Genomic DNA, 15,769 nt, shown 5'->3' on the forward strand with positions numbered 1-15,769 from the left:
GTCCATTTTGGATGACCAGCCTCCAGCTTGGGAAGGGACTACAATTAGCTCTGCCTTTGCTGAGCATTTAAATGCATGACATAGCAGTAGAAAACCTTTTTGGAAGCAGACGTCTCTGAAAGAATTCACAGAGCTTTAAGTCATAATGTATGGCCATCAAATACCGTATTTCAGCAAGGAGACATGGTATACTAGAAGAGAGACAATTTTAATGAATGGAAAGGCCCAGGGAAGATCAAAGGCATCGATGGCAAACAATTATTTTGCAACGTGGCAATCAAACTGTTAGGGTACATTCATCAAGGATAGGGTACATTCATCAAGGATAATGGGTACAGACTACAAATTTGCAAATTTAGACAGAGCAGAAAGACATGATGAGGAACCAAGGACATCTGGTACGCATGTGTTACGGAACTATGAGGACCAGTTAACTGATATAGACAGGGCTTCTGTAGAGGAACACAACACTTCTGATGAATTAGAACAGGCCATTTCCCCAAAAGGACAAATGTCAAAAGTTGGTACAAATGTGATATACTTGCCTGAAGGGTCTAGTCAATGGAAGGAAGCAACTGTTAGTAGTAGAGCAGGGAAGGCCACTGGAAAGTATAAACATTGGCTGAATGTACAGCATTCTGGAGAAGGAGTCGAGACAATGGATTGTGAACACAAAGTTCAAAAATGGTGGGCACAGAAATGCAGTGCCAGTTCAGATAGTACATCGGAAAGGTACATCGGAAAGTGAACAGGTCTGCAGGAAAAGGTCGAGAACTATTGAAAGGACATCCCACAGCAGAAGAGAAAGATCAAGCAAAAGCAGCACAGAACGGGCAGCACGGTAGCATTGTGGATAGCACAATTGCTTCATAGCTCCAGGGTCCCAGGCTTGATTCCGGCTTGGGTCACTGTCTGTGCGGAGTCTGCACATCCTCCCTGTGTGTGCATGGGTTTCCTCCGGGTGCTCCGGTTTCCTCCCACAGTCCAAAGATATGGAGGTTAGGTGGATTGGCCATGATAAATTGCCCTTAGTGTCCAAAATTGCCCTTGGTGTTGGTTGGGGTTACTGGGTGATAGGGATAGGGTGGAGGTGTTGACCTTGGGTAGGGTGCTCTTTCCAAGAGCCGGTGCAGACTCGATGGGCCGAATGGCCTCCCTCTGCACTGTAAATTCTATGATAGAACGAGATACCAGGCGGGAGAGAGGACGTCGTTTACCAAGGTCTCGGAACATGAGTAAGACTGCAAATACTAATAGGAGTAGAAGCCCACATTCACGTGAGATTTTGGTGGCTTCCAATAAATTAGATGAAAAAGCTATCAAAGATGCCAAACAGCAAGAACTGCATAGTTGGAGTGAATTTGGGGTATACACGGAAGTACCGGATAGGGGACAAAGAGCTCTATCCCACAGATGGATTTGCACGGAAAAGGTTCTTCCGGATGGAACCTATAAGTCAAAGACCAGGCTTGTGGCAAGAGGAATTGAAGAAAACTTAGAAGATCAGGATTTAAGGGTAGATTCACCTACGGCAGAAAAAGTTATTTTAAATATCTTCTTGGCTCTATTAGCCATAAACACATGGGAATGCAAATCTATAGATATAAAAGCTGACTTTTTGCAGGGGCATCAGCTCCAGAGAGACATTTTTCTCGAACCTCCTAAAGAGGCAGCTAGCACAGAAGGGGTACTCTGGAAGTTGAACAAATGTGTATATGGTATTTTTCGGTAAGGTCAGTTTTATTAAAGTTAGGCTGTTGCCAGTTGTAAGCAGATCCGGCAATGTTTTACTGGCACTATAAAGGAAATCTTTCTGGCATCTTTATGATGCATGTCGGTGATATTTTGTGGGGTGGGACCAATGATTTCGAAGCTATTGTAATCTCTGGTTTGTGTCAGGTGATGTGATATTAGAGTTTTGTGCAGAGTCTGTTAAAGTGAAATAAAGATGTTGGTGAAAAGGAGCAGAACTTTTGACTCTTTATACAACAGCAGCTAAACATCTAACACCCCAAATATTACCAGTTCTGGACTCGGAGTTACCCTCCCTTGCAGGACTCCTGACATAAAGTCCACAAATCCCTGCCAGAATCCCCTCCACTTCGGACATGCCCAGAACATATGTACATGGTTAGACGGGCTACCCCCAACACCACCCACATCTGTCCTCCGCCTCGTCAAAGAACCTGCTCATCCGGGCTATCGTCATGTGGGCCCTGTGGACCCACAGGGTCTGGCACTAGATGAGGAGAAATTGACCCTCTTCAAAGCTTTTCCCCACAGTTCAATTTCCAGCATCGAAACCCATTCCCGCCCGGTAGCTCAAACTCCTCCTCTAGTGCCTTCAAGGTTGCAAAGCCCTCCTGGATAAATAAATCCCCAAATCTCTCGATCCTTGCCTTCTGCTACCTCCTTAAGCCCCCATCCAGCCTCCCCGGGACAGACCGGTGATTGTTACAAATCGGAGATCACACTGGCGCCCCTCCAATCCTATGTGCTGCCTCCATTGCCTCCACACCCTTAGGGCTGCTACCACCTCAGGGCTTGTAGAGCACGGAGCCGGCGAGAATGGCAGGGGCGCCGTTGGTAAAGCCTCCAAACTCATACCCTTGCAGGATGCCGCTTCCACTCGCTCCCAGGCTGACCCCTTCCCCACTACCCACTTCCTGACCATCGATATGTTGGCCACCCAGCAATAATTAATAAAGCTCGGGAGGGCCAGGGCCCCCTCTCCGCGACCCCGCTTCAGAAGTGCCCTCTTTACTCTCGGGGTTTTTCCTTGCCCACCCAAAACTAATCGCCACATTTATTTTTCTACAAAAAGCGGAATGCAGTGAAAAAAGAAAAGCAGTCTTGGGAAGACTGTCATCTTCACCGTCTGGACCCTTCCCACTAGCGTCAGCGGGAGCATATCCCACCTGTGGAAATCCCTTTTCATTTGACCGACCGCTTTGCCCAGATTTAACTAGTGGATCTGCCCCCACTCCTTAGCCACTTGAATCCCTAAATATCTAAAACTCCCTGCCATCACTTTAAAAGGTAACTCCCTCAGTCTCCTTTACTGCCCGCATGCCTGGATCACAAACATCACGCTCTTTCCCATATTCAACTTGTAGCCTGAAAATCGCCCAAATTCACCCAGTACCTCCATGATTTTGGCCATCCCTCCCACCGGGTCTGTAACATAAAGCAGCAAGTCATCCGCGTGGAGAAGAAACCCTGTGCCCCCCCCCCCCCCCCCCCTCCCCCCACTATCCCCCACCTCACACTAAGAGCTGCTCTAAGAGCCATTACTGAAGACTTAATGGCCAGGGCAAACAGTAATGGGGAGAGCGGCATCCCTGCCTTGTCCCTCTCCCGAGATTAAAATATTCTGACTGGGTTTGGTTGGTTCTCACATTTGCCACCGGGGCCTGATGTAACAGCCGGACCCAGTCCAAAAATCCCTACCCAAACCCAAACCTGCCTAAAATATCTCATAAGTATGTCCACTCCACCCGGTTGAAAACCTTCTCTGTGTCCGTGGCTACTACCACCTCAACCTCCCCCCCTCAGCTGGCATCATTATACATTAAGAAGCCGTCTAATATTGGACGTCAGGTGCCTGCCCTTCACAAATCCCGTCTGATCCTCACCTATTACCTCCGGGACACAGTCCTCTATTCTGCTGGCCAAGATCTTTGCCAGTAATTTAGCATCTACGTTTAAAATGGAAATTGATCTGTACGATCCTCAGCTCTCTGGGTCCTTGTCTCGCTTCAGGATGAGAGAGAATGATGCTTGTGGTAGCGTTGGGGGAAGCACTCCCAACTCCAAGGATTCATTGAAAGCCTTAACTAACAGCGGTTCTCACTAGTCCCGAAAACATTTTATAAAAGTCCACTGGGAATCCGTCAGGCCCGGCGCCTTACATGATTGCATTGCCCCCAATCCGTCTATCACTTCACCGAGCCTAATTGGGCCCCCCCAAGACTTCTACCAGCTCCTCATCTACCTTCGGGAACTCTAGCCTCTGCAGGAATTGGTTAATTCCCTCCTCCCCCGCAGGGGGTTCCGACTTATATAACTGACTATAAAATTCACGAAACACGTCATTAACCGCCCCCGGGTCCCTCACTACTTTTTCCCTCACATCCTTAATTTTCCCTATTTCTCAAGCCGCCTCCTGCTTCCTCAGTCGATGTGCCAACATCCTGCTAGCTTTCTCCCCACATTCATATACTGCCCCTTTTACCTTCCTCAGCTGTCCCTCCGTCTTGCCTGTGGAAAGGAGTCCAAAATCCATTTGAAGTCTCTGACCCTCCTGCAGGAAATGAAATGAAATGAAGATCGTTTATTGTCACGAGTAGGCTTCAATGAAGTTACTGTGAAAAGCCCCTAGTCGGGAACTGTGCATATCTCCTATCCACATGCAAGATTTCTTCTACTTGGCTGTCCAGCGGCCGGCCCATTCAGCCCTTTCCGTATTGGTCTGAATCGAAATATGTTCCCCTCTGATGTCCTCTTTCAATGACTCCCACACCACACCAGCCTTTCCCATGTCGTTGGTTTTTATATACCCCCAAATGGCCTCCCTCACTCGCTCACATATCTTGTTATCTGTTAACAGTCGTGCATCTAGCCTCCACTGTGGATGCTGAGAATTTCCTGTGTTCACTTGTAGGTCTAGCCAATGTGACGCATGGTCCGATACTACGGATTGCTGAATACTCTGTATCCACCACCCCCGCTAACAATGATTTGTCTCGTATAAATAAAATCAATCCTGGCCTTGTGTACATGAGAGTAGAATGAATATTCCTTGGGGAAAGTACATTACTAATAATCAGAACTGGGAAGAGTCTCCTTCCACGTTCTGGGAGGCACTGAAGGCTGTGATTAGGGGAGAAATTATAGACTATAAGGCAGGGAAGAGAAGGCGGCCAGGCAACAACTGATCAACTCCATCCTGGAGGTCGACAGAAAGTACTCCGAGGCCCTAGTCGTAGAGCTTCTGGCAGAGAGGAAAAAGCTGCAAATAGATTTTAACCTGCTATCCACCAGGAAAGCAGTACACCAACTCCCCCAGACACAGGGGACCTTCTCCAGACACGTAGAAAAGGCTGGCCGCCTACTGGTTCACCAGCTGAGAAAGCAGGCACCCATGAGAGAGATAGGGCAGGTGAAGAATAGCAGAAGCAGGCTGGTAACCGAGCCAAAAAAGGTCCATCGAGTGTTTGAGATCTTCTACCGAGGGTTGAACACCTCTGAGCCCCCCCCCCCCCGGGCAGGGGCTCGGGATGAAACGGTTCCTTGATGAACTGGACATGCCAGTTGTGGGGGACTGTAGGCGGGGTAACTGGAAGCACCAATAGGTCTGGGTGAGATCATGGAGAGCTCAGCTCCATGCAGCTGGGGAAGAGGTTGGGAAACCTTGGTTCCCGGCGGACCTCTATAAACAATTTGTGCCAGCCCTGAGCTAAAGGGTATGTTCGCAGACTTGCTCGTGAGAACCACCATGCCTCCTACGCTAGCGCAGGTCACGATACCGCTGGTACCCAAAAAAGACAAAGACCCGAAGGAATGTGGTTCATACAGACCCATTTTGCTGTTTAATTTAGACATGATCATACTCTCAAAAGTCCTGGCCAAGAGATTGGAGAACTGCGTACCGGAGGTGGTCGCAGAGGACCAGACGGACTTGGTCAAGGGCAGGCAGCTAACTGCAAACATCAGGCGGCTGCTGAATGTAATAATGACCCCTCCTGGGGAGAGAACACCAGATGCGATCATCTCCCTGCTTGCAGAAAAGGCCTTCGACAGTCGAGTGGAAATACCTCTTTGAGGTACTGGAGTGGTTTGGGCTGGGAACAATGTTCATCCCCCTACACCCCCAAGTTGAGTGTTCGCACCAACACCACCAGCTCTGAATACTTCCAGCTGCACAGAGGCACCAGGCAGCGATGCTCACTGTCCCCACTCCTGTTCGCCCTGGCAATTGAACCCCTAGTGATCGCTCGACAAGACGCGAAAAGCGGATGACCTGCTCCTCTACATCTCGGACCCACAGAATGGCATGAAAGCAATCAAGCAGTTCCTGCAAGAGTTCAGAGCCTTCTGGGGCTACAAATTCAATCTGGGCAAGAACAAGGCTTTCCCGGTGAACCCAAACAAGGGAGGGACAGAGCTGGAGGGACTTCCATTCAAACTAGCCCAAAGCAAATTCCACTAGCTGGGGATCCAGATAACCCATGACTGGACTCGGATCCACGAGTGGAATCTGACCAGTCTGGCTGAGGAAGTTAAAAAGGACATACAGATATGGGATGCACTCCCGCTCTCCCTGGCGGGGAGACTGCAGATGGTCAAAATGAACATACTGCCGAGGTTACTCTTCTTGTTCAGATCCATACCGATCTTCATCCCAAAGGCCTTTTTCCTTAACATAGACAAAATGATCATGGCATTTATGTGTGGGGGGGGTATGAACCTAAATCGACTCTGCAAAGGGGGAAAAATATGGGTGGTCTGGCCCTGCTGAATCTACAATACTACCCCTGGGCCACCATGGCAGAGGGTGAGGGGATGGATACGTGAACCCAATATGGAATGGATGAGGGTGGAGGAGTTATTCTGCAAGGGAACCATGGAACCGGATGAGACAATATTTTGGTCTAACCGAGATGTCCCCCATGGCCCCCATCTGCGGAAACAACAAATTTCCACCAGCCATGCTTGACAACACTTTAAAAAAATGGAGACAGGATGGGGAGGGGGAGGGGGGGGGGGGGAGCGCTAGGACGGGGGCGCTAACAGTAAGGAACTTCTACATAGGGGACAGACTAGTGACCTTGGGCGGACTGCCGGAAGGCCTGGAACTACCGACAGGACAGGAAATCAGTCACCTCCAAATTAAACACTTTCTCGCAAGGAGACGGCAGGATACAGCAGGGCCTTGAGAGAGACACTATTAGAGGAACAAAGAAAGTTAGAAGGGGGGAACTGTGGGAACATCTATGGACAGTTACTGGATAGGGCAAGACTACCGCTGGACAAAGCCAGATGGAAATGGAAGGATGAACTGGGAACGGAACTGGGTGGGCCAGCTCCTCCACCTCCTGCGCAAGACCAAGCCTCATGCAGTTGAGAGTGGTACACCGAGCGCACCTGACCAGAACTCAAATGAATAGGTTCTTCCCGGAAGCAGAAGATAAATGTGAACGGTACCAGGGAGGCCCGGCCAACTACGCCCACATGTTCTTAGCTTGCCCAGAGTTGTAAGGTTCTGGACAGCCTTCTTTGAGGCGATGAGCAAGGTTGTGGGGTGAAGGTGGCGCCGTGCCCAAGAGTGGCAGACTTTGGGGCATCGGAACAGCCAGAGCTACATATGGGGAAAGGAGCCAATACCCTTGCTTTTGCTTCCTAAATTGCACGCCGGAGAATCCTGCTCGGTTGGCGATCAGCAGCACCACCCACAGCTGCAGACTGGCTGGCACACCTGGCAGAATTTCTTCACCTGGAGAAGATCAAGTTCACCATTCAAGGGTCGGACGAAAAGCATGGGGGCCATTCATCGGCTTGTTCCATGACCTGTTCGAGGCCAACAGCGACTGGGGAAAGAGAGGGAGACGGGGGAGAGCAGGCAAGAAGTCAAACAATGATGACGAGATACAAAGGGGGAAGGAAATGAGGAGGGAACCCAAGGGAGCCACAGAGAGAAACATTGGGGGGAAAAGGGGGCTGGGAAGGGGCAGAAAGTACCCCCCCCCCCCCCCCCCCCAGCAGAACCCACATGGCCAATGACAAAAGCCGCAGAAAAGAGCTCAGCAGTAGGGCACACAGGGCGGAAGATGGGGCTACCAACAAGGGGTCCAGGAGGGGCAGGGAGCGGTTAAGAGGGGGACGGGGAGAATGTATGATAAGAAATATATATGTAAATAAGAAACTGTACAACATGTAAATATCAGACGCACCATCCATTAAAAATATAATTCTGTAAAATTGAAAAATGTCAATAAAAATATTTTTTAAAAAGTAGGGTGCTCTTTCCAAGGGCCGGTGCAGACTTGATGGGCTGAATGGCCTCTTTCTGCACTGTAAATTCTATGATAGACTTGAGCCATTGGAAGAACCCACTGGGTTACTTATTATCCATGATGTTGAATATCCGTAAGGTTGAACCAGATTAGAATGGTTGCTAATCTAGTCCTTCCCAAATGAGTAAATAGTAATTTTCATAGCTGCTATTATCGTGTCTCTTTTTCTCTATCCGCCTTTCCCAGTGTTACACGGATGATGAAACCGGAGCCCCACTAGATGCATTGGCTCCAGCAAGCGTTGTGTTTTGTCATAAACATGAATGCCCTGCCACCTTTGTGTCTGAAGTTCTCCAGAAAAATGATCCTTTATTTCAAAAAGCCATCCAGGATGGAATTGACACCGTCAACAGAAGAGCCACATCAAATGCTCAGAAAGTTCAGAAGTGGATCATTTTGGAAAAGGACTTCTCAATTATTGGAGGAGAATTGGGTAAGATAATTGCTGATCTTCATTCATTATCATTATAAATAGTAAGTAATCCAACAGCAGTTCTTTTCTTTGAAATGGCCACCGTTATGAAGAGTAATGAACTTTTTGTTATCGGATCTGGGCAAGGCTGCAAGTAGGGCAGCACGGTAGCATTGTGGATAGCACAATTGCTTCACGGCTCCAGGGTCCCAGGTTCGATTCCGGCTTGGGTCACTGTCTGTGCAGAGTCTGCACATCATCCCCGTGTGTGCGTGGGTTTCCTCCGGGTGCTCCGGTTTCCTCCCACAGTCCAAAGATGTGGAGGTTAGGTGGATTGGCCATGATAAATTGCCCTTAGTGGTTTAGCTCACTGAGCTAAATCGCTGGCTTTTAAAGCAGACCAAACAGGCCAGCAGCACGGTTCGATTCCCGTACCAGCCTCCCCGGACAGGCGCCGGAATGTGGTGACTAGGGGCTTATCACAGTAACTTAATTGAAGCCTACTCGTGACAATAAGCGATTTTCATTTCATTTCAATTGCCCTTAGTGTTGTGTCGGGTTACTGGGTTATGGGGATAGGGTGGAGGTGTTGACCTTGGGTAGGGTGCTCTTTCCAAGAGCCGGTGCAGACTCGATGGGCCGAATGGCCTCCTTCTGCATTGTAAATTCTATGATTCTATTGTTCCACCCTTGCTACCCTGAGAATTTGGTAGAAAGCTTTCTTTTTTAAGCAATGGCCAATAACTGGTGAACCCATAGTGGCATTGGTTTGGGAATTCTTGGGCTTTCATAGGGAAAACAAATCATAGAATCACTACATTGCCAAAGGAGACCATTCAGCCCATTGAGTATGCACCGACCCTCTGAAAGAACATCTTACCTAGGCCCAAGCCCTCACTTGCTGATCTTAACAATAATAGATGCATCTACAGTGAGCTGATTTTAAAAAAAACTTGCAAATTAGTTACAGAAGCTGATCCTGCATTTATATTCTGTAGCAATTGGTTTTGTGGAGGCCCCATATTCAGACCGGCACCTAATAGATACTAAATAGGGGAGAGCTGTATAGGTGGTCACTGTCCAGACATTTAAGGGGGGTACATTTTGCATTCTTTAATGTTTCAAATTTTGAAATTGAAAATTTATGTTGTATTCACAGGTCCAACGATGAAACTGAGAAGGGGCATTGTGTTGAAAATGTACAAAGATATAATTGAATCTCTTTATGTGGATTGAAGTCTTTCTATGGATGGTTAAGAGAGTATAAAATCATCCGAATGTTGTTTTAAAATATTAAAGATTGGCAGATTCTAATTGTAATTGTCCAATGTTCAATACGTACAAAGCATTCTATTTTTAAATGAATCGTGATTTATTTGAGTATATGAATACTGGAATGAGATGATTGAACAATGTTTGTTGATGGCAGGGGCACTCGCCCAGTTTTTTACATGGATAAAATTGAATTCATTTCTTCCTGCTTGAATGTTTGCTGCTATGCAATGCTGGCTTGCTAAAATTGAATGATTTAAACAGTGCCGTTGTTGCATTTTAAGCACTAAATATAGTTCTGGTCCTTTTTGTTGTGCTGCCTAAACTCATTTTCCTTAAGAATCTTTAAATCAATCTACTACAAACAAAAACAGAAAATACTGGACAATCTCAGCGGGTCTGACAGCATCTGTGGAGAGAGGAGAGCTAACGCTTCGAGTCTGGATGACTCTTTGTCAAAGCTGCAGAGAACTGGAAATAGGGGATCAGATTTATACTGTTGTGGGTGGGGGGGGGGGGGGGGGGGGGGGGGGAGGGTGAGGGAGGGTATGGAATAATTGGGCTGGATAGGGGGCCAGGGATAGGTGGAGATTGACAAAGATGTTGTGGACAGAAAGACAAATGGAATGGAAATGGGGGTGATTAAGGCTAAGGGGGGTGCTGCTGATAATGGCACATAAAGTGATTAGACTGTGTTAATTGCAGACTACCCAAACAATCTATAGTAATTAAGTAGATTTTCTTTGATGTACTCTTGCAGGCCACCACAGATATCCAAATTATTCATTTGTAGAGTTGCTTGGAATTGCAATCCAAACAACGCGACAATTTATACTTGCATTGGAGGTGGTACAATGAAGGTCCATTGTTCCCTGGGATGAACGGGTTGTCTTATGACAGAAAGGCTGAGTAAATTGGGCTTATTCTCTGGAGTTTAGATGAATGAGAAGCAATCTCATTGAAACCAACAAAGTTCTGAGGGGGCTGGATAGGGTGGATGCTGAGATTGTTTCCACCGGTTGGAGAATCTAAAACGGAGGCAAACAGTTTCAGGATTAGGGGCCGATATTTTAGGACTGAGACGAGGATAAATTACTTCAAAGGTAGTGCATCTTTGGAATTCTCTACCACAGATGCTCCATTGTTGAATACATTTAAGACGAGGACAGATTTCTGGTCTCACAGGAAAGTCAGTGGGGGTGGGGTTGCTGGGCAGGTGGGAAAATGGGAGATGAAGCCCAGGATCAGACATGTTCATATTGAATGATAGAGCAGAATCAATGAGTCATTGGTCTACTCCTGCTCCTATTATTACCTAAATGAAGAGAAACTTTAAAATGCTTTGGTTTCTGGCCTTTACATGAACATTTCTTTGGTTAATGTTTCATATTTCTGATTAAAATAATGACATGTGTAACATCTTTTCATAACCTCGTATCCTTCTAGTATTACTGGTTGCATTCAACAGTTCAGGCAGCCAGGTTAGAAAGGAGCAAATGGTGCCAGTTGATCTTCGATGGAAGGAATGCTTGTGCTAGGTAGTCTTTTCTGCACATTACATATATTCACTGTTGCCCCGTCAGCAATCTAGATGGGAAAAATTACAGGCTTGTTTATTACTCTTCTTGAAGGACAAGTATGTTTTATGTTAAATTGGTCTTGTGGTGATATAACCACTGTAGTGATGTGTACTTGCAGTAGGGGGATGTATGCCTGTACCTGTAATACAGGTTCCTCCGGTAAGCCCCTGCCGGCTAGCTCCGCCCACAGGGAGCTTGTGTATAAATATGCGTGTGAGTCACTCAGGCCCTAGTCTACAGTTGCAGATGGAGGAATAGCATCGCACAGCAATAAAGCCTCTATTGTACTTGTCTCTCGTCTTTGAGTATAATTGTTAGCGCCACAATTTATTGCTGTGTGATTTTCCGTTCACCATGGACATCAGAATCGAGCCTGACCGTCTGCAGCTGGATCTGCAGTTGCCTCACGCCAGAAAAGACTTTGTTCACTGGCTGGCAGTCATCGAGGCCTACATCTCTTCAGCCGACCCTGCCCCGACGGAGGCTCAGAAAAAGCAACTCCTGTACTCCAGACTTAGCTCCAGTGTCTTTCCGCTAATTCGAAATGTGACTGACTACACCAGAGCTATGGAACTGCTCAAGGAGAACTATGCACAGTCAGCGAACACCCTGTTTGCAAGGCATCAACTCTCTACTTACGTCCAGCAGCAGGGTGAGTCGATTGAGGAATTCTGGAGGGCCCTTATACCCCTGGTACGAGACTGCGACTGCCGGGCCCTCACAGCCACGGAACACTCTGACTTACTCATGCGCGATGCCTTTGTTACAGGCATTGCATCGGACCCCATCCGGCAACGACTGCTGGAAGGGGCCGCCCCTGACCTCGCAGCCGCAAAGGCTCTGGCGCTTTCCATGACGGCCGTCTCCCGTAGTGCGCGATCTTACTCCGCTGGCCCCCCAGGCCCACCGGTCCTACCCCTCTTGGACCCCGCAAACGGCCCCCCTGCGCTGCTCGCCGCATCGCGCTCCCCGGGGGTCCCCACTGTTACTTCTGCGGTCAGCAGAAGCACCCCCGCCAGCACTGCCCGGCCCGCACCGCAACCTGCAAAGCTTGTGGCTATCGCCCCCCCGGTCCCCTCGCCTCAGCTGCTCGCTCAATGGGCTCGGCCGTCCGCTCCCTCGACCCCACATGCGATCAGTGGGCGCCACCATCTTTCGCCACCCCGCCACGTGCGTTCCATAGGCGCCGCCATTTTGTCCCGACCCGACAACATGCGCTCCATGGGCGCCGCCATTTTATCCACAGGTACTCCAGATGCCGCCGTTTTGTCCTCCGCCCGGGACGGGGCCACGGGACACAGGTCGCTACCGCTCCTCATCGGACTCATCTGACTCGACCGCCGATTGCCCGCTACTCCCCTCCGTTACGCTCGACGAATCGCGTCCTCGCAACCTGGCACCCTCTTCCACATTGGTGCTGGTCAACGGCCACGTGACCTCCTGCCTCATCGACTCCGGGAGCACCGAGAGTTTCGTCCACCTGGACACGGTAAGGTGCTATTCCCTTGCGGTCCATCCCGCCAACCGGCAGATCTCTCTCGCCTCCGGGTCCCACTGTCCCGATCCGTGGTTTCTGCCTGGTTAAACTTACTGTACAGGGTGTGGAATTCGACCGTTTCCGTCTGTACATTCTCCCCAACCTCTGCGTGTCACTCTTACTAGGCCTGGATTTCCAGTGCAATCTCCAGAGCCTCACTCTCAAATTCGGCGGACCCCTACCTCCCCTCACCGTTTGTGGCCTCGTGACCCTCAAGGTCGAACCTCCCTCATTCTTTGCCAATCTGATCGCAGACTGCAAGCCCGTCGCCACCAGGAGCAGATGGTACAGCACTCAGGACAAGGCCTTCATCAGGTCCGAAGTCCAGCGGCTGCTTTGGGAGGGTATCATCGAGGCCAGCAACAGTCCTTGGAGAGCCCAGGTGGTACTGGTTAAGACCGGGGAGAAGCACAGGATGGTCGTGGACTACAGCCAGACCATCAACCGGTACACGCAGCTCGACGCGTATCCCCTCCCCCGCATTTCTGATATGGTCAAATCAGATTGCACAGTACCGGGTCTTCTCTACTATTGACCTGAAATCCGCCTACCACCAGCTCCCCATCCGTAAATCGGACCGTCCCTACACTGCCTTCGAGGCAGACGGTCGTCTGTACCAATTTCTTAGGGTTCCCTTCGGCGTCACGAATGGAGTCTCGGTATTTCAACGAGAAATGGACCGAATGGTTGACCGGTACGGACTGCAGGCCACCTTCCCGCACCTCGACAATGTCACCATCTGCGGCCATGACCAGCAGGACCATGATGCCAACCTTTCTAAATTCCTCCACACCGCATCTCTCCTTAATCTCACGTACAACAAGGAGAAGTGCGTGTTCCGCACAGACCGCTTAGCCATCCCCGGCTACGTAGTCCAAAACGGACTACTGGGGCCCGACCCCGACTGCATGCGCCCCCTCATGGAGCTCCCCCTCCCCCAAGGCCCTCAAACGCTGCCTTGGGTTCTTTTATTACGCCCAGTGGGTCCCACAATATGCGGACAAGGCCCACCCACTTATCCAGTCCACACATTTTCCCCTCTCGGCCGAGGCACAACAGGCCTTCGCCCGCATTCGATCTGACATAGCCAAGGCCGGGATGCACGCAGTAGATGAGACACTGCCTTTCCAAGTAGAATGCGATGCTTCAGATGTCGCACTTGCCGCCACTCTAAACCAGGCAGGCAGATCCGTGGCATTCTTTTCACGCACCCTCCACGCCTCCGAAATTCGGCATTCCCCTATTGAAAAGGAAGCCCAGGCAATCGTTGAAGCGGTGCGGCACTGGAGGCATTACCTGGCCGGCAGGAGATTCACTCTCCTCACTGACCAACAGTCGGTAGCAACACCTACATCCTTAGTGTGGTCGATGAATTTTCTAGGTTCCCCTTCGCCATCCCATGCCCGGATATGACGGCTGCCACCGTCATCAAGGCCCTGGATTCCATTTTCGCCCTGTTCGGTTTCCCCGACTACATCCACAGTGACAGGGGATCCTCGTTCATGAGCGATGAGCTGCATCATTTCCTGCTCAACAGAGGTATCGCCTCCAGCAGGATGACCAGCTACAACCCCCGGGGAAACGGGCAGGTAGAGAGGGAGAACGGGACGGTATGGAGGGCCGTCCAGCCGGCCCTACGGTCCAGGAACCTCCTAGCCGCTCGCTGGCAGCAGGTCCTCCCTGACGGGCTCCATTCCATTCGGTCGCTACTGTGCACCGCAACTAACAGTACACCCCATGAACGTGTTTTTGCCTTCCCTAGGAAGTCTACATCCGGGGTGTCGCTCCCGACGTGGCTCACGACTCCAGGCCCAGTCCTTCTCCGTAGGCATGTCCGGCACCACAAGGCGGAACCCCTGGTGGACAAAGTACGCCTTCTCCACGCCACCCTTCAGTATGCCTACGTGGAGTTCCCCGACGGCCGCCAGGACACAGTCTCGCTCCGGGACCTTGCTCCCTCATGTGCCGATCCCATGCCCACACCCCTTTTTCCCCCTGCGCCACCCTCCTTTTCCCTGGCACCCCCCTATTCGTCCCCACCAGGTCCATCCCTCGTCCCCTTGCCCACACTGGAGGACACGGAAGATTTTGGCTCGCTCTCGGAGTCATCCCGCCAGCAGCCAGCACCTGCACCATCGTTGCCATCACCGCCTGTGCCGATGTCGCCATCACAGCTACGCTGATCACAGCGGAACGTTTGACCGCCGATTCGGCTCAACCTGTAACCTGCTAACCGGATGGACTCTTGGTTTTCTTTGTTTGGACCCTCTTGTAAATTGCTCATCCTTTGTATTATAGTTACACGTCACCCCCGCCGGACTCATTTTTTTACAGGGGGTGAATGTGATGATATAACCACTGTAGTTATGTGTACTTGCAGTAGGGGGATGTATGCCTGTACCTGTAATACAGGTTCCTCCGGTAAGCCCCTGCCGGCTAGCTCCGCCCACAGGGAGCTTGTGTATAAATATGCGTGTGAGTCACTCAGGCCCTAGTCTACAGTTGCAGATGGAGGAATAGCATCGTACAGCAATAAAGCCTCTATTGTACTTGTCTCTCGTCTTTGAGTATAATTGTTAGCGCCACAGGTCTATCATGTCCACTAATTGTCAAATGGGGAGAATATATTAAGAAACCTATATTCACAAAATTAGCTTGTTCCCTTTGTTGATTACCATGACTCCCAAAAGTGCTGTTCAGAAATTACTCTATATAACTAAATATTCTCATCCTACTTCAGTACATCACCTTTTGTCATAATGGAGGATGGGCTAGAGTTTCAAATGACATTGCCAGCCTTGGCCTGTGTCTCCAAATGTGCCAGCCACTTAGATAAGGATTTTCTCAGTTGATTGCGATCATGACAATTCTTGTTGAAGGACCCATAAATGGC

At 49.7% G+C, this 15,769-nt stretch overlaps 1 protein-coding gene across 1 annotated transcript in view; it reads left to right on the top strand.

Annotated features, from left to right (window-relative positions):
- Positions 1-10,066, top strand: part of LOC119962748 (long-chain-fatty-acid--CoA ligase ACSBG2-like) — a 211,018-nt gene extending 200,952 nt beyond the window's left edge. Inside the window, exons 14-15 of the mRNA XM_038790762.1 lie at positions 8,262-8,508; positions 9,647-10,066. Coding sequence (XP_038646690.1) covers positions 8,262-8,508; positions 9,647-9,723 — 324 coding nt within the window. The 3' untranslated portion in view covers positions 9,724-10,066. The remainder of the gene's footprint in view (positions 1-8,261; positions 8,509-9,646) is intronic.
- Positions 10,067-15,769: the final 5,703 nt, after the last annotated feature.

The sequence above is a fragment of the Scyliorhinus canicula genome, chromosome 3 (assembly GCF_902713615.1).
Source record: "Scyliorhinus canicula chromosome 3, sScyCan1.1, whole genome shotgun sequence".
Classification (NCBI taxonomy): Eukaryota; Metazoa; Chordata; class Chondrichthyes; order Carcharhiniformes; family Scyliorhinidae; genus Scyliorhinus; species Scyliorhinus canicula.